The 21643-nt window shown below is 47.2% G+C and overlaps 3 protein-coding genes across 13 annotated transcripts in view; 1 reads left to right on the forward strand and 2 right to left on the reverse strand.

The window, feature by feature from the left end:
- Positions 1-693: 693 nt before the first annotated feature.
- Positions 694-6405, reverse strand: EXOSC1 (exosome component 1). Of its 4 annotated transcripts, none has more exons than XR_008391072.1 (9): positions 6320-6405; positions 6096-6211; positions 4167-4241; positions 3153-3241; positions 2361-2394; positions 1690-1740; positions 1474-1558; positions 1278-1375; positions 1038-1128 (listed from the first exon to the last, which is right to left on the reverse strand). XR_008391072.1 is itself a non-coding variant. In XM_053662472.1 (9 exons), the coding sequence occupies exons 1-8, from the start codon at positions 6348-6350 to the stop codon at positions 1344-1346; spliced, it is 513 nt and encodes a 170-aa protein (XP_053518447.1). In that variant the 5' UTR covers positions 6351-6405; the 3' UTR covers positions 1043-1128; position 1343. The 4 variants fall into 4 exon arrangements, 3 of the variants coding, with proteins under 3 accessions (XP_036994832.1, XP_036994833.1, XP_053518447.1); XM_053662472.1 differs by having other exon boundaries at positions 1043-1128; positions 1343-1375; XM_037138937.2 differs by lacking the exon at positions 1278-1375 and having other exon boundaries at positions 694-1128.
- A 159-nt stretch (positions 6406-6564) lies between these two features.
- ZDHHC16 (zinc finger DHHC-type palmitoyltransferase 16) lies at positions 6565-17083 on the forward strand. Of its 5 annotated transcripts, XM_037138944.2 has the most exons (13): positions 6571-6626; positions 6784-7013; positions 7906-8016; positions 10153-10400; positions 10542-10736; positions 10885-10973; positions 11355-11383; positions 12023-12156; positions 12294-12341; positions 13202-13287; positions 13912-14035; positions 14247-14317; positions 15142-17083. In XM_037138944.2, the coding sequence occupies exons 3-13, from the start codon at positions 7908-7910 to the stop codon at positions 15254-15256; spliced, it is 1248 nt and encodes a 415-aa protein (XP_036994839.2). In that variant the 5' UTR covers positions 6571-6626; positions 6784-7013; positions 7906-7907; the 3' UTR covers positions 15257-17083. The 5 variants fall into 5 exon arrangements, with proteins under 5 accessions (XP_036994838.2, XP_036994840.2, XP_036994841.2 ...); XM_037138943.2 differs by lacking the exon at positions 6784-7013 and having other exon boundaries at positions 6565-6733; XM_037138947.2 differs by lacking the exon at positions 7906-8016.
- Positions 15961-21643, reverse strand: part of MMS19 (MMS19 homolog, cytosolic iron-sulfur assembly component) — a 28203-nt gene continuing 22520 nt past the window's right edge. For all 4 annotated transcript variants that reach the window (XM_037138942.2, XM_037138940.2, XM_037138939.2 and 1 more), the window contains exons 19-31: positions 20840-20995; positions 19927-20023; positions 19359-19461; positions 19147-19215; positions 18800-18926; positions 18264-18364; positions 18061-18117; positions 17733-17919; positions 17450-17532; positions 17160-17324; positions 16825-16884; positions 16426-16526; positions 15961-16347 (exon numbers count right to left, since the gene is read on the reverse strand). In XM_037138942.2, the coding sequence (XP_036994837.2) occupies positions 16320-16347; positions 16426-16526; positions 16825-16884; positions 17160-17324; positions 17450-17532; positions 17733-17919; positions 18061-18117; positions 18264-18364; positions 18800-18926; positions 19147-19215; positions 19359-19461; positions 19927-20023; positions 20840-20995 (1334 nt within the window). In that variant the 3' untranslated portion in view covers positions 15961-16319. The remainder of the gene's footprint in view (positions 16348-16425; positions 16527-16824; positions 16885-17159; positions 17325-17449; positions 17533-17732; positions 17920-18060; positions 18118-18263; positions 18365-18799; positions 18927-19146; positions 19216-19358; positions 19462-19926; positions 20024-20839; positions 20996-21643) is intronic.

Raw genomic sequence — 21643 nt, forward strand, 5'->3', positions numbered from 1 at the left:
AAAATTTTAATTAAAAAAAATCACCTAATCTGCTCAGGGTTAGAACTAGAGGCTGGACTCCAAAGCTCGCCTTCAACCACAGCCACGGCACACAGATGACGCGGGACCCTTGAACAACAGCTCAACAGGCGCCACCCCGTGGTTCGCTGTTCTTCCGCTCCCTCTGCAACCACTGCACACTTAACCCTCACGTCTCCTTGCCCTCAAACTTATGTCTTCATTTCTGCTTCTGCATTTTGCTAGGGCTTCTCTCTGCCTTGAGTATCTTTACTGCATTCATCTAATTCTTTAATTCCGTTTACCTGACATCACAAGTCCTTTCCTGACCTCCTCACAACAGCGCCATGCCCCTTCCTGGAGTACTAACTCTGGCAGTAACACCAGGGTTACCAAGTAACTTTCAGAACGGCTCACATGCTACCGGAATTCCCACAGGTGTCCTGTAATTTTCACTAAACCACAATCTCTCTAAATCAGGGGATGTATATAAAGTACCTGGTCCAGTGCCTGGCACAGGTAAGTACTGACTTAGCAGAAATACTTAAAAGATATTAAAAGTATTAAAAAGATTAGAGACCAGGCTTCATACAGAGCAAGCGCGCACCTGACGTGGGTCAGTTCAGAGGCTACCAGCCAACCCTGCTCCAAGCACCACGACACTGTTTAGACCCCTTTCCTGCTCAAGACAACAGAAACCATAAAATCCTTTTAATACAACTGTTTTCTCCATCACAGCAAAAATACATATTTGTAAGACTGTCAGAAAGAATAGGCTATTTCCAACATTATACAGTTTGTTTATGGAGCCCCCAAGAGAAATTTATCACTCAAGAGAATGAAATCAGCCAAAGGGTTCATGAGAAAAACGTTCCACCTACAGAGTTAGTTTCCGGCAGACTTTTCTTGAACTGGTTGCTGGCTGACCCCTGGTGTATCGACAAAGACAGTGACGCCTTACTGCTACTTTCGTACAGATATTCTGGAACAGCTTACCCCCTCCCTTGGGGTAAAAAGTAGCTTCTTAGGTTTGCAAGAATTCGGGCTGTACTCGGGCCACTTTCCGGAATTCTTTAGTGTGGGTCTTGGGGCACTGCATCTCACACCAGCTGATGGGAACCATCTGCACACCTGAAAGGGAAAAGCCGGTGTTGGAACTGGTACCCCAAATATCTGCCAGAGATCCTTCTCTTTTCCGCTGGGTATGAACTGAAGTGTCACCAAGGTATCTAGTGAACCTCTGCTCACACAGAAAAAACTTGTTTATTCCACTGACTTACGGAGAGGTCAGTAGGAGCCATTCCCTTTTCCTCAGATTTATAACAATGAAGAGAATCACTCTAACCTCAGAAGTGCAGATCTATGTTCACACCACTTCCTAAACAATTACAGAACGAAAACGAAGGAAAATAATGGATTAATTCCAAACCACAGAGTTCAGGAAAAGGCAAGCACTAGAAGCATGGCCCAACTCACCCGATTCACTGTGAGCCACCACCACCCCGAGCTCATTTTCGGCCGTGGTCAGGAGGTAGTTGGACTGTGCGTCACCTAGGGAGATCTAGTCACGCAACGTTGGTGAAGGAAAACGAAGGGTGGTAAGTCTTCCCTCCCACAGCCACCTGAGTTGTTTCTCCACTTCCATTTCTTCTTTTAACAAAGGATCATAAGTCTGCTGGGAATAAAGGATACCACTTTGGCCAAGACAATGTCGCCTGGGCGGAAACTCTTATAAATTTCAACCTGTAAAGAAAGACCAGAAGTGTTAAATGAAAGCTTTCGATTAGGTCTATAGGAAACTATAAACTGCTCTGGTAGAATCAGTCTACTTTCTAATCCCAGAGGGTGGAAGTCAGCATCACTCAAGTCAACCAACAACTTTCACTGCTTCTACAGCATCATCATATAAATGAAGGATTTTTAAAAATATATATTTATTTAACTTTATTTATTTATTTTTAGAGAGAGGGGAAGGGAAGGAGAGAGGGAGAGAAATGTCAATGTGTGATTGCCTCTTATGTACCCACAATGGGGACCTGGCCCACAACCCAGGCATGTGCCCTGACTGGGAATTGTACCAGCGAACCTTTGGTTCACAGCCTGCATTCAATCCACTCAGCCACACCAGCCAGGGCTAACTGAAAGATTTTGAATCCAGTAATCTGACCAGGAATCTGACTTGGGCAAAATGTGGCTCTGAATGGTCCCGAATAAGTCTGAGAAAATAGTGATAAATAAATTCGAGTATAGAACATCTTCAAATTCTTTAGGCTCCACATTCCCACCAATCTTTAAAATTCATTGAAATAATTTAAAAAGATTGAGAATCCTAAAGCCAAAAAAGAAAAGAACCAACCAACAACCTTGTCTTTTTCAGTAGCTCGAACATCTTCCTTGCTATAAAAAAATTAACAGAAAGATTAATTATTGTGAGAAAGAATTATCCTGCAGATGCCCAGCAGATAAAGAGCTGTAAGAGCAGAGATAGAGTCATAATTAGGACCCAGCTGCCACCCAGAGGCGCAAGGTGGAGAAGCATCCACAGGCCTCAAAGAGAGGAGAAAACCACGTTTCATATTTTTGGATCACATAGAGCAGCAGTATCAATACCTCTGATTAGAGAAAAGCTGGTAAGATTTGGCAAGAAAGGATAAGGAACTCTGCTGCCTTAGGAGAGTTTGAACAGAAACAAGATAGAACCACACAGAATCCTGAGGGTAGAAAAGGTCTCAGAAATTAAATTAACCTGGCTCACAGGAATTATCTCTCCCTTCTCAAAGACTCCACATGAAAAAAAAAAATCTATCATTTTATCCACTAACCTTTGTAATGTCCTACAACCGTAGGTTAAATCTATATCAAATTCAAGAAAGAAATGTCCTTCCTAAAATGCTTTCTACTTTGATATGCAGCATCCCACACCATTCATCTCTAGGTTAGCTCAATTCTTTTTGCTGTTCTTAAGCCCTATCTCATTAATAGTTTCCTTCTGTCCTAACTTATATATTACAGTATTTTCCTAAGACACTACCTGGGGCAAATCAAAGTACAAAGAGAAGAGAAATAGGCAGGAGGGGGATTGCAACTGTTGCTAAAAATTCCAAAGTTGTTTCAGGTGCTGAGGCAAATGTGAACAAGACAAGAATACTTCTTACCGGATAGTTCCTCGGAAAGAGTTTTTAAGTGGTGTGGACCCCACATACAGGATGTGCACTTTGGCAAAGCGTGAATTGATGCTAGAGACCTAGAAAACACAGAAAACATCAGCATTAGAGTATTAGCACTTGTCGGCTCAAGGAGGCAGCAATAAACTAGGAATCACCAGGGCTTTAGTCCAAGCAACCTACTAAGTATAGAATTTAAGACAAGTTAACTCCTACTTATCCCTGTGCAAGTGACACATGTAGAGTGGAATTAAGAACCACTCCAGCCAATGGAGTTACTCCCAAAATCAAATAAAATAGCACAATACAGCTTTTGCAAAATACAGATGTCTAATATAAATAGACACAGGGCATTATAGTAAATCTAGACCTTTAACAGATCCTAAGAGGCTTATACAGTGGATGGAATTTAAGTCTACATTTCAGCTGCTGCATAATACCTGGATCACCACCTCTCCAATTACTAAGAGCTCCAAGTTAATATAACCTGGCAGAGGGTGGGACGATGTGTTACAGCTACTGATCAGTACAGCATTCATTTGTATTTCCAATGAAACACCCTAATCAACTACATTTAACAGGAATGCTACAGTATCTTTTGCTTCTCTGTAGAAAAAGGCCTCACTTCATATATTCAAATATGGGCCTCCTTAGTACCCTTTGGAGCCCCCGTTTCCTAGATACGAGTAAAACTACATATTCAGAAAATCTGTTCTGTGAAAGAACTACGCAAACCTGAATATGGCTGCTTTGATTATTATCCTAGAAATCTCTACACCAGCAAATTCCAGTGAAACTTTCTGTGATAAACCACTAACCACATGTGGTTGTTAAGCACTTGAAATATGGCTAGCAGAACTGATAAATTTTAAATTTTAATTTACTTAAGTTTAAATGGCCACATGTGACTAGTGGCTACCATACTGAACAGTGTAGTTCTACAATAATCACGGATTTCAGAACTGGATGTGGGTATCCTAAATAGTGAGGTTAGGACCAACTAACCTTACAGGTTACAATGGCTCCCACATCTGGCAGTAACTGGGACTCTGTTTCTCTCATCACAGACACAACAGGAAGCTGCAAAGAAAACAATAAAACGTGAGTACCCTGGCTAAGCCCTGGGTACAAAAACTGAGGTATTTGCAGCTTGAGTGTAATGTATGAATGCCATGGTCCACAGTTGAGGCCAGGCAGACTACAGATTTATTTGTAGCCCAGAGAATAAAGCCTTTGAAATTTTAGAAAATAGGAGGGTTGTAGGAAGAATGCTGCTAGAAGACACAACCTAACCATTTCAGATGAGTTCTAACAAGCTTTTTTTGTGTATGATTTTCTTGTAATTTTTTGCTATACAATTTCTTACCTATAATCATGAATCATGTGACTCTTGCCTCTAACGTTATCCTGCTTCTTTCTATTTCTCATTTTATTGTACAGGCTAGAATATCCAAATGAATGTTACATGACAGTGGCTAGACTTGTTTACCTCTGATGAAGGGGAATACTTGCAGTTTTCTTTGAGCACAGTATTGGCTCTCTGTATGAGATAGATAGCATTTTAAAAAAGACAGTATTTTTAAACCTCATCTTTTATTAATCTCTCCCTTGTTCACTATGCTTTGGCTCTCCTGGTCTTTCAGTTTCACCAACTCACTAAATTTCTTTCCATCTCAGCTTTGTTCAACCTGTTCTTTCTCCAGGACTGAGCTCTCCTTATTTATCCTTTAGAGTGGTTAAACGTCACTTCCACTGACCAGGGTGGGTTTACCCATGACATGTTTTCACCGTACCTTGTGGTGTTTTTTTAATGCAGTCATTGCATGTGTAAGCATACATTCGTTTGAACATTAACTTATTTACAATTTTACAATTTGTGTCTATGTCCCTTGACAGCAGAGACCACGTGTATTTGGCTCACCGTCATATCCCTAGAGGTCAGCACTGAGCCTGGCACATAAACATTCTCAACAGATACCTATGAAATGAACAACTTACAATATTTAGGATGTTCCCAAACTGAATAAAAAGCTTCTCGTTTTATAGATGAAGAAGAACCTAAAGCCAGAGAAAGTGTTTCATACCTAAAGCAGAATTAAGGTCTAGTTAGCCAGTACCTAAATGTTCTAATCTTGAATCCTCTTTCTACTACACTACCTCTCTTTAAGCTGCTCCTTCAAAGACTGCTTATCTGATCCTCAGCTAACACTATTAGGCTCTAGAACTAGGGAGCATAGTATTACTTGTGCATTCAACAAACGTTTATTGAGCATTTACCTTGTGCTAGGCAATAAAGATTTGGTGGTGAGGCCTGCTTTCAAGAAACTTAAGTCTAGCAGGGGAGCATAAAACTGAACGTTTAATTATATGCTAAGATAGGTGCCTGGAAGGAAAGGAACACAGTTCTTTGTGTTTAACAAAACAATAAACCAACAGAAGCCAAAACTCCTTTCTTCAACTAGGGCATCCAGGAAAGCTTCTCTGCGAAAGTGATACACAGGCTATCTGAAGGATAGGTAGGAATTAAATTGTCTGCGGGGAAGATGTGCTCCTGAAAGATGGTGTGGGTATAAAGGCCCGGTGCCAGGAGAGAAGAGCTTAGCGCATTAGTGACGCTGAAAGAACCTGCATGACCAGAGGCGGGGATACCGCTGAGGCCAGAGAGGTAGGTGACATTCGGACAGGATTCAGCTCTCGGAGGGCTGAGCTCGCCTCTGCTCTTCCCCAACATATCCTTCCCTGAGTGTCAGCAATACAACTGGTCCATGCTAGCTAATTGTCCAGCAGCAGTGACAGCTGGAAGACACTCAAAGACCAGGTCGTCTTGATGAGGCACTAGAGATACGCCCACAGTGCCCTCTGCCTAAGGACCGCGAAATCAAAGACAGCCTAAGAACAAAGCAGAGACACAGCGACGGAGGCCGCCCCCTTTACCGCGCCGTTCTCGCTGCTCTTCGTCACGCAGCCAGCAAGCGACGAAAAGATGTAGCCATGTCGGGTGTAGGTGCCGCTGCCTGGGCTGCCCTCCTCCAAGTTACACAGACGTTCGCCTGCAGGAAAAAAACGCCGCATCAGCCACCGGTGCCCAGAAGCTGTTGGCCATCGACCTTTCCTGCCTTTCTCCCTACACAGGACCACTGTGGGCACCACTCACTCACCTGGGATGCAGTACCTCACGGGTGGCACCATGACTGCGACTTTCTCCAGCCGGAGTAAAACGAAGCCGACTTCTCATTGGCCAAAGTCCAGCCGCAGTTTCTCAATAAAAAACGCTCCCATTGGTACGCTTATTACGTGACCTTCGCTGCGCCTTTTTGAGACGGTAAACTACATGTCCCAGGTTGCCCCGCGGCAAAGCCAGGGGCGGAGCGCCTGAAAGCGTATAGTTGCGCTTGCGCTTGTAGTTGAGGATGGGCAGGCGGCGAGTCCGGGTCTGCGAGCAGGCTCTGTGGGCGGCGGGCCATGGTTGGTTGGATTGAGCGGTGCCGGCCTGGGGCGTTGAGCTGGAGGGGGTGATAGTGAGCGGAGGTTACGGGCTCGATTTGGCTGATTGGGGAGTCGGCAGGAGGCAGGTAAGCGCGAAGTCGCGGTCTTTGCTCCTCAGTTTTGTCCCTTTTTCTAGGATCGGGCCCTGTTCCGGGGCCTTACAGTGACCCCAGCTTCCAGCTGTCTCCTCGCCGAGCCCTGCACGTCTGTGCTCTCCTCTGTCCAGGCGGAGTGCACCTTCCGATTAGCTGTAACACGGGAAGCTGGAAGGAGGCCGACCTACCCATCTCACCCATTTCACAGATTTGCAAACTCAGATCCAGAGATAAGATTTTGACTTGCTTGGTGTGTCGAAGATAGTATAAGGTAGAGCCCAAACCAGAACCCAAGTGTTTTGACTTCCAGCCCATCGCACTTTGACCGTGCCACCCTCACTGAGAAACAAAACCTTTTCCCAGTTTTTGTAACTAACTTCCGATCTAGATCTAACAGTGGGATACTCTAAAGAGTCGTGTGAGGCCACCCGTAACTTTTTCTCTCCTCATCATATTTGTCTGGAAGGGAAGTGTGCACATGAATAAAATGCTGCTGTTACTGATGCTTAACACCTACTGCTGGCGATTGCAAACATCCTGAGAGCAGGGTCTTTGTCCGGATGAGATTTGCCAAGACTTTCATCAGTTTCCTCTGCCTTCTGGTGGCTTTGAAATCCATGTTTCCCCACCAGCAAAACAGTTTCCCTTTGGGAAACAGATGGTGACTTACAGCCCGGGTGGGGGTGGGGAGTGCCATTGCCTGCAGTCCCCTACAACCTGGTGGCAGATGTCAACATGGCCAGTGGCTACTACCGAGGGATCAGGGTGTTCAGGTCTTATGTTTGGGGGGATAGTGACGTTATACTTTGCTCTGTTCCCTCCGACCACCCGCCCCTCTCTCCCCTCCCCGCCCAACACAATTTTTTGAGTTCTGCTTTACCTCAATTTCCTGAGATGAAAACTCCGTATGTTCATTTGCTCTACTCTGGCTTCCCCATAGTGCTCAAACCCCACTAGGTAAAATGAGTGGGGGCTCAGCTTCAGACTTTGTTCACATAAATCTGATCTGTTCTTCTCTGTACCTGCAAGATTTCTATGGACATATTTGGGTTGATTTCTGGTTGAATTTGTTTTCTAAAATGCCTTCTAACTCTTAAATGCTATGATTTTAACAACGAGGAATTATAGCAGCAGACATTTATTCAGTGTTATCATATTGGCAGGAATGCCCTTGCTGTTATTTGTAGGACAGATAGACATCCGACCAGCCTCTCCACTTCAGCATCCCAGGTCATTCATTCAACAAGTATTTATTGAGCACTTCCATGGGCCAGGTATTGTGCTAAGAACTTTATAAACATTTTATTTATACCTTACCAAGTGTGTATATGGAATCATAAGGGTTAGAGTAGAAGAGACCTTAGCATTTACTCCTACCTCCTCAGTGAACGGGAATACAAGAAAATTGAGTTCAGGCAGGATTCAGTGATTTGCCTAAGGTCACAGAACCACTGGAGGGCAGAATTGAACCCTGAGTAGTCAAATTATGTGGCAGATTAGAGTTGGTGAATCTAGTCATTGAAGCAGGCATTTCGTGTAGACCTCAAGAATTCGGGAGATGGTTGAGAACAAGCCAAAAAGTGGAGAATCCGGGAAGTTTTTTGTAGACAGGGGAGATGGCATATAATTCATGTTAATAAAGACGAGAAATGCATCTTATTTGTAAGCTATCGCTATTGTGTTTTAGCAAATAGGAAACTCTCAGTTAGCCATAGTAAGGGAATAAACAGTGGTGTGGACAGTGTAAGTCACTTGGATTTGTCATGGGGTAAAATGCTTTGTCCCATTCTTACAGTTGATTGTGGTGACTGTATATACTATTTTGAAAATTGATGCTTTAAGCAAAATCATGGTTCCAAGCAATGAGAGCCCAACTCAAAGGATGTAGGAAGTCTGAGCTCTTCCTTTTCTCTCTTCTATCCGGCCTCTTAATTCTCTAACTCCCAGGAGGTGGCATGGAAATGGCCATTTCTTCATCCTGGTGCAGCGAGTAGGTCCCTACTGAGTCGTCTTTCTTCTCTTTCTCTGCCACCTTGCCTGCTGGATTTCTTTTTCGCTTAGGTCATAGGGCTTGTGGAAGGAGGTAATTAAGTGTTTGCCTTGAAAGGCTTTTTGTGGTGATGAGCCAGGATGCAAGGAGAGTACCTTGCTCCAGTTACTGAACTGAAACCATGTCTGCAGTGGAGCAGCCTCCTCCAGTTTCTGCTAGGTTTTGAGCCGCCTGTTAAATAAGTCAGCGGAGTTGCTGAGAACAAAGTGGCTGGAGGGGGAAATTAGATAATTTCTTTTCTGGTAAGGACTTTACTGTGGAATCGATGAGACTCTCATCAAATCAAAAGAATCTCTGTCTTCCGGGCATTGCCTGGGCAGCTGACCGTCCATGGCTGTTGGACGAGGTAGAAAGCACATAGAGGAGACCAAGGCACTTGCAGAGGAGCCATGAAAAGGACTAAAGAGCTGGGAAGGCTGGTTGGGAAGCTTGGGGCCACGCTCAGCAGCTGCAGAAAAGGCTCGTGAGTGTTCAACTAGAACAGGCAGGAGACACTCAGTGGGCAGGCCTTCTGGTCTCCATGAGTCACCAGCCTGGAGGCTCCCCACCCAGTGCCAGTGCCTTCCTGCCTGTGGTGTTACTCTCTTCTGAATACCCAAAGTTATCTTGGCTTCTGTATCCTGGGGCTTGGGCTTGGGCTGGAATTGGAGACAAAGTGTCTTATGCCATGCAAGGGGTAGCTGAGTTGTACTGACAGTAGACGGGCTCTCATGCTACCTGGTCGGGTCTGGTCGCTTGTAACCTCAGCCCAGAGGGAGCAGGAAGGATGAATATCTTTTGTTCAGATGGCACCAGGGAAGATCCAGGTGCCAGGGTCCACATGCTGGGCATTCATCCAGACTGGCTTTCCCTTGGTGAAGAGCAGTTGTTAGGAGGTAGGTCAGTGGGCCAGGGCAGGCGAGGACTCGGAGAACCCTCCGCCGCAGCGGCCATACTCACAGAGACACAGTGGGCAGCTTTGTGCATGTTGGCTGTGCTCCACCCAGTAATCTGGCTACACGGGCTACTCCAGTGACCTTGCTTTGTCTTGGAGCCGCCTACCTCTCCTTCACCCGTTTACCGTTACCCTTGACTCTAGCTGTGCATCATCTTGGATTTGCTGAGTAACCATGTGGTGTAATAAGATTTCTACCCAATTAGAGCCTCCAGACCCTATTCCCTATGGTCTGGTTGGGACATTGGCACCCCACATTCCATAGAGAATTGAAGCAACTTTCCTACTGCCCATAGTTGTTAACTGGCCCAGCTAGGCCTCAGTCTTAAGTCTTTGCTTCTAAGCTGGTGCTCAAGGCCTCCCCAATTGGTGGGCTAGGGAGGGACAGAACCCAGGCCAGCCCCTCACAATGGTGTGCTCTCCTAGGAGCCATGCGTGGACAGTGGAGCCTGCTCTTGGGCCCTGCCCGCCTCTGCCTGCGCCTGCTTCTGCTCCTGGGCTCCAGGCGCCGCTGCCCCCCTCTGCTCCGGGGCCTGGTGCAGCGCTGGCGCTATGGCAAGGTCTGCTTGCGCTCCCTGCTCTACAACTCCTTCGGGGGCAGTGACACTGCTGTTGATGCTGCCTTTGAGCCCATCTACTGGCTGGTGGACAACGTGATCCGCTGGTGCGGGGTGGTGAGTGATGCCCAGGGAGCAGGAAGAGGGATGTTGCGGGGTAGCAGAGGGACCCACACCAGCCCTGGAGATATTCCTGAGTTACTCTGGGCGTTGGCAAGCTCTCTCACTGCATCTACCTGACCTTACTGGTGTTGGCAGGTGTTCGTGGTGCTGGTGATTGTGTTGACCAGCTCTATTGTGGCCATCGCCTACCTATGTGTCCTACCCCTCATCCTCCGAACCTACTCAGTGCCACGACTCTGCTGGCATTTCTTCTATAGTCACTGGAATCTGATCCTCATCGTCTTCCATTACTACCAGGCCATCACCACTCCACCTGGATATCCACCCCAGGTGGGTCTCTGCAGGGGCGGGGGCAGGCAGAGGGCTGCTGGCCAGGGAGGTAGTTGCAGGAGTGGGGAGAGAGTGCCTTGGTATCTTTTGAAGTGTGAAACCGGTGCTGCCACCAGTTGTTGTCAGACACTTTCCTCTCTTTGCACAGGGCAGGAATGATATCGCAACAGTCTCCATCTGTAAGAAGTGCATCTACCCCAAGCCAGCCCGAACACACCACTGCAGTGTCTGCAATAGGTGGGTGTTGGCTTCATTCTCTGTGAACCCTAGCTCTGGCCCTTTGGCTGTAGCCCTAGGGCAAAACCTAGACCTGGAGTTTGGTGTTTATGAAGCCCACATCACATGCCAGACAATGTGCCCTCTCTGTCATGACACCTGGTCCTCAGGAAATCCTGTGAGTGAGGCATTATCACTGCCTGTAGAAACTGAGGTTCAGAGATGTGGGTTGTTACTCAGTATCGTGTAGCCAGTGACGTGGGGTTTGAAGCAAGGCCTGGGTGTCTTCAAAGTCTGTGCCTTTTCCACCTCAGCAGGATGCTGGTCCTTGTAGGAAAGGATTGGCACTGACATCTCGAGAACCTTGGCCACCGTAACAGAGCCTGTGTCCCTCCCTCACAGGTGTGTGCTGAAGATGGATCATCACTGTCGTATCCTTTTATTGTCTCTTCTGCCTGAGGCCGCCTCCTTTAGCCTCAGAGCACTGCACAGGGTTAAGGGCCACAAACCCGAGGCTCCTGGCATCACCCTGCAGAGAACATTAGGCTCATGAGAAGTTAGCGGAAGAGAAGTTGTGGGGGCTGACCATCCCCTGGGGGAAGCAGGAAGCTTAGAGGCTCTCTGGAACAGATCTCCCTGGAGCAACGTGTGTACTCCAACCGCTCTTTCTGTTGTAGACTGTCATGCCAGCATCTATTGGATGGAAAACAGTGTTTGGGCTTCAGGTGGTTGCCTGCTGGGTGTCCAGATAGAACTGCGGTTCCCCTTTTGCTGTGCCATACAGATGTCTGGTTAACCCAGCTAGGTTGACATATTGGCAGATTCATTTTAGTGAAGGGTTTCAATTTTCATGATTTCCTGGAGGGACTTTGTGAGGGCTCTGAGATGCTTTAACACTTTCACTTCAACCTCTGGAAAGTCCCATATTTTCCTGCTTTTGGAAAATAGTTCTTGGTGACTGGAAGCCCTAGGCTTGGATGTTGTCATCGTGAAGCAAGAATGAACCAGAGAGTCCTGGACACACCCCGAAGTTTTGTGTTTGATCTTGTCCTTAATTCTGCTCCCACCAGCCTGGCTAAACAACTGTGTGGGCCACTATAACCATCGGTACTTCTTCTCTTTCTGCTTTTTCATGACTCTGGGCTGTGTCTACTGCAGTTACGGAAGCTGGGACCTTTTCCGGGAGGCTTATGCTGCCATCGAGGTGAGCCCATAGTTAGGAGCAGGGCAGCTCAGGAGAGAGCACTTGGGGTGTGGAATCTGTCCCTAAGGAGTGGGGCTGGTAGCTCTTTCATGCTGGAGGCCTGAGAGTATAACCAGCACTGTTTTCCATCCCCTTAGAAAATGAAACAGCTCGACAAGAACAAACTGCAGGCGGTTGCCAACCAGGTGGGCCGTCCCCACCCCACCGCCTCCTGCTGCTCAGGCCTGGGGGTATAGAGTTGCTCAGGCAACGGGGGCCCACCTGGTAGAGTTGTAGAGACTGGTTGAGGGGCTGCTGGAGGCTGGATCAGGGCTGTTCTGGGAGGCTGTCTGCCATGGGCAGACTTAAGTGGCCTGGGGACAAGCTGGAAGTCCCTGGTATGTGACAGTTCTTGCTTCTCTATCCCATTATCACCTTGTGTGGGCTGAGCAAGGACTCTGCCTTGGTGATGGCCTGAGCAGTGAGGAGTCTATGTTGGTCTGTGTACTGGGGCTCCAGGGGACAGAGATGAGCCTGGGCCAGTCTGGTCATCCTTTGCTCCTGGTTTGTCTGCATTTGCATCTGGATCAACCCTTCTCCCCAGGCTTTTTGGACGACTTACTCTGAGCAGATCTTGGACTGATGATTGTACCTCTGCTGCCCTTTCAGTCCTTAGTGGAGCTCAGTTCTCTCTCCGCAGTCCTTCCATTCTGGGCATGGGTCTGGTCCCCCCTCTTGGGGATTGCAGCCACAGGGTGAAGGAGTGCTAGCTGGGGAGTGGAGTGGCTTCCCCTGGAGCCCCACCTGTGTTGTCAAATCCAAAGGTCCAGGGTCAGCTCGTCCTATGCTTTGCCATCCCGTCCAGACCCGCTCTGCCCAGTGTTTGTCTACATGGTGCTCCCGGGCTCAGTCCACCCACCCATCTGGCTGCTACCCTGACTCCTCTGTGGCTTAACCCCCTATTTTTCATCCTGGGCTTGGATCACTTCCCTGCCTGCAGGTGATGGGGGCTCTGGTAGAGACCAGCACAGCAAACAAGCCAGAATTTGCTGTTTTCTTTTTCTAGACTTATCACCAGACCCCACCGCCCACCTTCTCCTTCCGAGAAAGGGTGACACACAAGAGTCTTGTCTACCTCTGGTTCCTGTGCAGGTATCTGACTCATTTTCAACAGCATAAGGGAGGGGCAGCTTCCGAAAACCCTTTGTAGATGCCCGTGTAAACTTCTAACTTAGGGTGGCAAAGAGTCAGTATTTAATTTTCTTCAGCATTTGGTGCAGGGAACACTAAGGATACTGGCACTGAGTGTTTGTTGCGTGCCAAGACAAGTTCAACTCCTACCTAAATGGTAGGGGATTACATTTTATAAATGAGGAACACTGAAAATTAGAGGGTGAACTGATTTGGTCCGCAACACAGAGCTAGAAGTGAACGGTAGAGCCGGACTCTGAATTTTATGCCATCCCATTCCAATCCCTGGTGCTTTCACTACTCTTTCCAGTCTCCCAAGCATAGATAAGATACAGAACATTTTTATTAGTAACACAGACTTATTTCCCCTGCTTTCCACACAATTTATTCTTAATGTGCCCTGAAGCATTTTTGTTGGTGCTTTTCATAGACACAGTGAGGGGAAAGTTCCCTTGGGATGTGTAGGCTGGGAGATGAAGAAGATGGGCAGAGGTCCCCAGCTAATTAATCATTGTCACTCAGCTTAATGTCACATAGCCTCTCACCCTCTCTGAGCTACTCACCAATTTCTGCCACTTTTCTTAGTTCTGTGGCACTTGCCCTGGGTGCCCTAACTGTATGGCATGCTGTTCTCATCAGTCGAGGTGAGACTAGCATCGAAAGGCACATCAACAAGAAGGAGAGACGTCGGCTGCAGGCCAAGGGCAGAGTGAGTAGGGTTGAGGGCTGGGGGTGGAGTGCTGGGTGGGTAAAGGAACCCACCATCCTGTAAACAGGTCATGGTCAGTGCCAAGTAGGGCAGGCATCATAAAAGGCCTGAACTTGCCTTGCTGAGCTTTGGCTTGACCAGCTTAGGGTGGAAAATCAGAAGGGGATTCAGTAAAAAGGGGTTGTGGAAACATGTTTTTCTTTGGTCCTAGGTTTTTAGGAATCATTACAACTATGGCTGCCTGGACAACTGGAAGTTGTTCCTGGGTGTGGACACAGGAAGGTAAAGTGAAATTGCCTTGGCCAGTGCTGTCCAGCTGCACTCTGATGAGAAAGGTGTTTTGTACCTGTGCTAAGACATTAGCCACTAGCCAGCCACACGTGGCTGCTGAGCACCTGAAATGTGGCTAATACATGGATGAACTGAATTTTTTATTTTTATTTTCACTAATTTAAAAAGGTATGTGTGGCTAGTGGCTACCATATTGGACCGCACAGATCTAGAATCCAGAGTAGAGATCACTGCTAATTTGAGCCAGCGGAGCTTAAGGCCAACATCGTGTGGTTTAAGTAGCAGATGTGGCTTACACAAGACACAATAAAATTCTAAGAGAATAAAATTCTCGTTTTCGAGAAGGGATTTCTAGGTAGAGAAGGTGGCCACCAATCTCCTCTCATTTATATGGCAGTGTCTGGAGTTCAGGCCAGTAATTTCTGAGACCAAAGTAATCTATTTGTGATCGAGGTCCTAAGACAATAAATGAAGCTAGCTCCCTTCACCCAAGAGACAGGAAAATCATGTTTCCAATTGCAACAACTGAGACAGTAATAAGGTGGCCGTAAGTGCCTGCCTGCCTCCCTTTCCTATCCCCATTATAGTCCTGGCTGTCACCGTGCATACTATGGCCCCTCAGATGGTTGGCTGAATATCTCTAAAGGCCTTCAAGACACCAGACAACAGTTTATTGGACAAAATTTGGACTTTTGTTCCTTTGAGATTAATGCCAAGGTAGCTTCAGGGTAACCTGATGTAGCCCCACTGAGGAGTGAGGACCAGGAAGCCCTAGAACTCTTGGAATTCAGACACATTTCTGTCTTCTCTTGTAGGCACTGGCTTACTCGGGTGCTGTTACCTTCCAGTCACCTGCCCCACGGAAATGGAATAAACTGGGACCCCCCTCCCTGGGTGACCGCTCAGTCAGCCTCTGTGATGGCAGTGTGAGCTGGATTCTGTTAGCCACAACTTGAGCATCACTCTGCTTTCTGCATTATCTCAAGGCCTCCAAGGATAGCTTCTTGGAATTCTTGAGCAAAAAGCCAGTGGGCCTGCCTTAGGGTACCGTGCAGGGACATCTCAAGGACCTATCTCCTGGCCACTGCAGCAGCAAGGCACAATGTGGAAAAATTCCTAGGACTGATGTTCCTTTACTCAGGCAAACAGAAGTTCCAGCCACAAACTGGAGATTAGGCAGCTAGCAGCCTTGCCGGGTGCTGACCCCAACCTCCAGGTTACAGCACTGGAGTTGGCCGCCACCTCTTCCACGTGCTGTCTGAGAAATTACCTGAATGGTTGAACCGAGATTCTGCCTTCCTAACAGGGCAAAGGTACAGGCCTGCTGCTGAGGTCACTGCCACTTCTCACATGCTGAAGGGAGCAAAAATAAAGGTATTTGATTTTTAAAGATCTATAGCTTCTTACTCTTTGCCACTACTTTAAGGCAGAGAGGGGAAAGTCAGGGTCAAGGCCTAGTGGGTAGGTATTGTGGTCATGCCACCTGTGCCCTACTTGGAGGGGTTAGATGCCCTGAAGAATTTCTGGCTAATCCTTGTCATTATTATTCTTGTAACTTACACAGTGACACTTCTAGTTACGTGCTGCTGAGGCCTAAGTGGGGGCAGGGGTGGGGGAGAGAATGTCTGACAACCTCAGTATCAAAAGAAATCTTTATTCTCCAGCAGATATACATACAGGCACCACCCCTGGTCCTCAGGGCCACACTCACTTGCATTCAGCCGTCAGCAGCATCTTTTTCTGACATACAAATATGGAAGCGCCTTAACATCCTTCTTCAAACACAGGTAGTTTCACACTCAGTTATTTCATAAATCCATTATAAACCCAGATTCTTGTTTCTCATACAGCTGTGCAGCAGAGGCCCAGCATTTATGCTGTATCCGTGGGAAAGGCAGTCAGAGGCCAGTGGTCTCCCTGCCTTGGCAAGATGGCTCAATAGTCAGTAACTCCAGGTTAGACCATCAGACCAGTCTAGGCCAGGACTGAGGGCTCAGCTGCCAGGGCTTCCTAGCAGAAACCTGCAGATAACAGTAATGTTGGCAGCATTAGTGGTGAGGCTCATTCCAGTCCCCTCTCCCCAAGACCTAGCAACTCACCATTCTCCCCTGGCTGACACTGCTTCCTTGCGCACCAGTCTCTTCTTGTCATCCAGAGGTTTGGCTAAGGCTCGGATCACCTGTGGTTTGTATGGCAGCAGCTGTGGAGTAAAAAGGGTTAATCTTAGCTTTCTTCAACCAACATGACGGGGGTGGAAAAAAGCCTCTTGTCTGCCTCTACAACTAATAATCTTTGTATTCTGAAGGATTTCAGAGAATGCTAGGTGGCAGATGACTATTCTATTGTAATGTATTCAGGCAAATCCTTGCCTATCTGTACCTTGCAGTTCATACCTCCATCACACAGCAGGGTGGCCAGTCATGCTTAACTAAGGCAAAGAGGTACTTCTCTGGCTCTTAGAAGTTTCTGGGCCAGACAGGAATGTGTGAGGTACTCACCACGGGGGTAGGCAGGCGAGTGAGCGCGTGCATACACTGTAGTGCAGCAATCCGAACAGCCTGGAACATAACCATAAGGAGGTGAGTGGAGACCTTGAGAAGGTGAGCTGTGGTGCCAAAAAGTTGCTGGGGCTAGCCCTGGCCAGATACCTCAGTTAGAATGTTGTCCCTATATGCCAAGGTTGCATGTTTGATCCCCAGTCAGGGCACATACAAGAATCAACCAATGAACATATAAATAAATGGAATTGCAAATTGATGTTTCACTCTTCCTTTCTCTCTCAAAATCAATAAATGTTTTAAAAATGAAAAAAAATTGCTGGGTCTCAACATACCATGGAAGGGCTAGAGCTGAGGTTCAGGAACTTGGTAACAAGGGTGTCAACGTGGAGACTCATGACTTGGGGTGCTTCTAGTAGAAGAGGCTGAAGGCAGCTGAGGGTGGAGAGCTGGACCACACAGTCAGGGCAGGACAGGGCCTCCAGCAGCAAGGAAAGCAGCTACGGGGCCACAGGAATGCGGGGATGACCACATGAACGATGAGCCTGCTTCTCCTCCCCTCTTTAGCCTAGCTGGGGGACAATGGCTTGGTCCACTACTTAGAGGCTGTGACTCCAAGGCTTACCGTGGGCAGCTCGGGCAAGAGCACAGGCTTAGGCAGCCTGTTAAGTACATGAGACAGGCCTTTCAGGTAATTTGGCTTCACATCTGTAAAAGACGAAAAAGCTTAGGGAGAGCTTGGGAATTCAACTCCAATCTGAACCAAAGAAAGAGGGGAGCAAGAATCTGGAGGTTGAGCCCTTTAGGTACAGACCACACTATTGCTCTGAAGAAGCACTGATAAGGTCCTAAACCTGAACAAAGGAGAGATCTATGAATGTGGGACCTGCCCCTTAGACTTTCCTCACCTTGGGGAGCTGCATGGAAGCCCTGGACCAAAGCGGGCACATTATCTGTGAAGAACCGCTGGCGGAACATGATCCGCACTTCAGCATGGCCAGCACGAGTCAGTACGTCAGTGCAGTCAGACATGAGCAGAGAGAAGCCATCAGCTGCTGTTGGGCCAAGTTCTGGATCACTCAGGAGGCCCATGAGCTGGAGAAAAGAGAGCCTTTGTATATCAGGAGAAGAATCTTAAATACCCAAGAAGAGGATGGCAGTCATTTGTGGGAGGATAGGATCAACAGGAAGCCCCTATTTACGTCCTAGATTCCCTTGTTTCCAGAATGGACTTACCCGGTCTGTAAGGCAGGCGCTGAGAGGATGATACCTCAGCACTAGGGCCTTTGTTACCTGTAATCAGAGAAGAGAATGGTTAGGGAATGACACTCAAACCCCAAAACCCTGAGAAGCATGCTTATTTATGGTTCCAGGTCAAGTGGAGAAATTTTACTTAACCAGACGTAACTGTCTAACCAGAATCCATTTCAACTCCTTACCCAGAGCAGCAGTGTGAAGGCCTGTCTACGATAGGACCCAGAGCCCAGCCCAGCCTCCACTTTGTCCACAGCCAGCTGTAGGAATTCATCCAGCTGTTGCCCTAAAAAGGAGGAAGGAGATGCTGCTGTGAAGGCTACCTATTTCTTTTTTAACAACGAAGGATATAAATCATTTCAATGCAGAGCTCCCTGAGAAGCCATTAGAAAAAGTATCATTTGGCTATGGGCTTTGCCCACTCAACTCTGAAACACCAGCACAAGAGCCTGGTATCTTCATGGCACAGGCGTGCTGGCATTTGAAAAGAGTTGTCCACTCCTAATAAAGAATGACCCCTAACAGGGAGTAGGATGACAGAACTAGACACTGCTTGTACCCCCTTATCTTCCTGTGTCCTGCAGTGCTTTCCCCAACTCTGGTCTAAACTCTTGTCCCAAGGGCTGACCCCTGGGAAACCCTATTATATTTATTGTTAGCAAGCTCCTTTTTAAAACCCGAGGACTGAACTTCAAGATTTCATCAGGGAGGCTTCCAGTACCTGCAGGGTGCTTATTGAGGAGTCCTGCAAAGCACTTGGCAGCAGCGGTGGAGGAGAAGGGGCAGCCAGGGCAGCAGCTCAGCCCTAAAAGTTCCTGCATGAGTTGATTCAGCTGAGGGATTTCCACCTACAGAAAACATGGTCGTGTAACGGGCCCAGAGAACACTGGAATTCAAAGAGATACCCAGTAGAAAACAGCGGCAAGGACCAGATGGATGAGAATCACATTCTCCAGCAGGGAAAGTAGATCACTTAAGCCTGTGACAAATTTCAGCCCAGCATCCACTGCCCCTTGTCAGGGGGAATGTCAGAGTACACAAGGGTACTCTCCACATGTGTCCACTTACATTTCGAGGCAGGGAGCAGACAAAGGCCATCAGCAGTGCAACCAGCCTCCTCTGTCCTGAGGAGCCATCCTATGAAGGAAGAAGAGCATAATCAAGCCTATCATGCCAGCAATAGGCTTATCTGCTCCAATACCCATCCCACATTAGCCCTAGAAATTAGACACAGACAGAAATCCCAGGATTCTACCCAATCTGATCTATCAGATCCTCACCTGGAATGGCTGGAATCTGCAAGGGAAGCTGTTTTCAGGCAGAAAGGAGGTGTTGCCATCCAAGAAGAGGGGCACAATGTGGGTGACACTCTGTTCAGCTAAACTAGGGGTAGAGGACTAGGTGTCACCAAGAAGCCAGGGTTGTAGCCCTGGGGTTCCAGTTAGTCACCAAGTCAATGAATGGGTCAGAGCACAATCATTCACACATTCAACAATTATTAATTCAGCACATACTATATGCCAGCAACCATGCCCATTCTAGGCCCTGGTGATAGAGCAGCAAGCCACACAGATCAAATCCTTGTTCTGGAGCTCAAATCTAGTGAGAGAACTCTATATATTTAAAAAATGCTCCACAGGTGATTCTTATGCACATCAGTCCATGGCTCACCCACCCCCATGGTCCATGGTGCTAAAAACCCCTTACTTTGCCAGCAAAATGGACAAGACAAATAGCTGCCTCCACATTTGATTCTGGGTAAAAGGACAGCCCAGAGGCAGCTACTTGCTGCTTCTTCCACGACTGCTATCCTCCCTAGGATTAAGCCACATCCATCATTATACTCACTCAGGGCTTAAGTGGGTGGTGGCGGTGCTAATGACAGACACCATGGCGGCCAAGACCTCATCCTCCAACAGCACTTTTCTCATAACTGAGTGTTCCTCTGCAAAATCAAAGCACACACACACACACAAGCACACAGCTAAGCCTGGGGGGAGATGGTCAGGTCCTGTCATCACGACTGGAGCCCGAGTCTAGTCACAACAGCAGTGGTTCCTAACTTGCCCTGTAGTAGTGCTATAGACCAGGGAACCAGCAAGGTACCAGAGGCAGAGCAGTCTAACCTGGGCCAGAGAGCTCTTGATGACTCTGCGCAGTCCTTACACTGGGCAATAATGGAAAATAAGGCCAGCTAATATGAACGTTCTTAACATCAGAAATAGTTATGTTGGCCTTTTCAAATCCCTAAAAATAATATGGGCTTATCTCATGTCGTCATTATTATAGCAGCTACAATACATTGAACTATGATACCTACATACATTACTATGTTGCCAGCTATTATGTGTTATCTTACTTACTCATTAGCAACTACCCTGTGATATAGATATTTCTCTTTATCTCCTCCTTATAAGGAGGAAATAGATCTTAGAAAGGCTAAATATCTTTACCCAAGTTAGTGAGTGGTAGAGTTAAAGATGAAACCTAGCCAGGTCTACTTAACTCCAGAGATTTATTCTAACTAAACTAATTAGATAGCAATTAAACAGGAAAAGGGTGTGCATCCTTTTGAGCATTGTTAACACTAATGGACTTCGGTTTGTGCTGTTGGTCAGTTAGCACCCATTGCTTGAAGTGAAATCTTAAGCTTCTGGTGGTACAAAATGCAATACCAGCAAAACCCCGAGGGTGGCAGTGCTGTTCAACACTAGTGGAAGCCTGAAGTCTAGAGGGTAGGAGGTGAGGTGGAGATTGTTACCTGGCATGGAAGCCTGCACAGCCAAGGCAAGCAGGCAAGGTATAGTTGTCTGATGGAAATACCAGCAGCTTTCTGGGTCCAGCTGGCATTTTTCTGCCACCTGCTGGAGGCTCTGACAGACAGCAATAACTTCGCTTGGTCCTGCAACCACATTCCCTGTGTGGTGAGAAAGTATTCTCTGTAAGGTCTTCCTTAAAGTACTTCTAGGTATTTCAGATAGAGCAGATGGAAAGAATAAAGGCGAGTGATCAAGAGCGTCTTATTAAAGAACCAATTCATTTTATTTTGGGGGGTGTTTTTCATCTACTTTCTGGAGCTGAGACCTGCTCTATGCCAGGCTCTGCAGCAGAAGCATTCACACACATTTTTACATTTTTCATTACTCAAGAAAGATCATTTTCCCCATTTTATAGAGGATGTGGAGACACAATGAAACTACCAGTGGTATTTCCAGGGTCACAGAAAGTGCAAAGCCAGGAGGTAACCCAGGCCACACTCTGAGTCATGTTCTTTCTACTGTGGAACAGTAGATCACCCGTTGTTGACTGGACCTACCACAAAGACTGGGCAATGCAAAGCAGGGAGCGTGGGAACGAGGGAGGGCCCATGGTGAGCATGTATAAGTTTGCAGTGCCAATTGCAGCAGTCACTTATGCCTTAGAACATATGACAATCTCGAAGTAAAGAGTGTGTACGAGTTACCCAGAAATCTTGTTAAAATGCAGATTCTGATCAGTGGGGCCCAAGATTCTAACAAGCTCTCAGATGATGCCCATGCTATTGGTTCATGGACTACATTTTCAG

Source organism: Artibeus jamaicensis, unplaced genomic scaffold, assembly GCF_021234435.1.
Source record: "Artibeus jamaicensis isolate MK-2021 breed Jamaican fruit bat unplaced genomic scaffold, CSHL_Jam_final contig_252, whole genome shotgun sequence".
In the NCBI taxonomy this organism is placed as follows: Eukaryota; Metazoa; Chordata; class Mammalia; order Chiroptera; family Phyllostomidae; genus Artibeus; species Artibeus jamaicensis.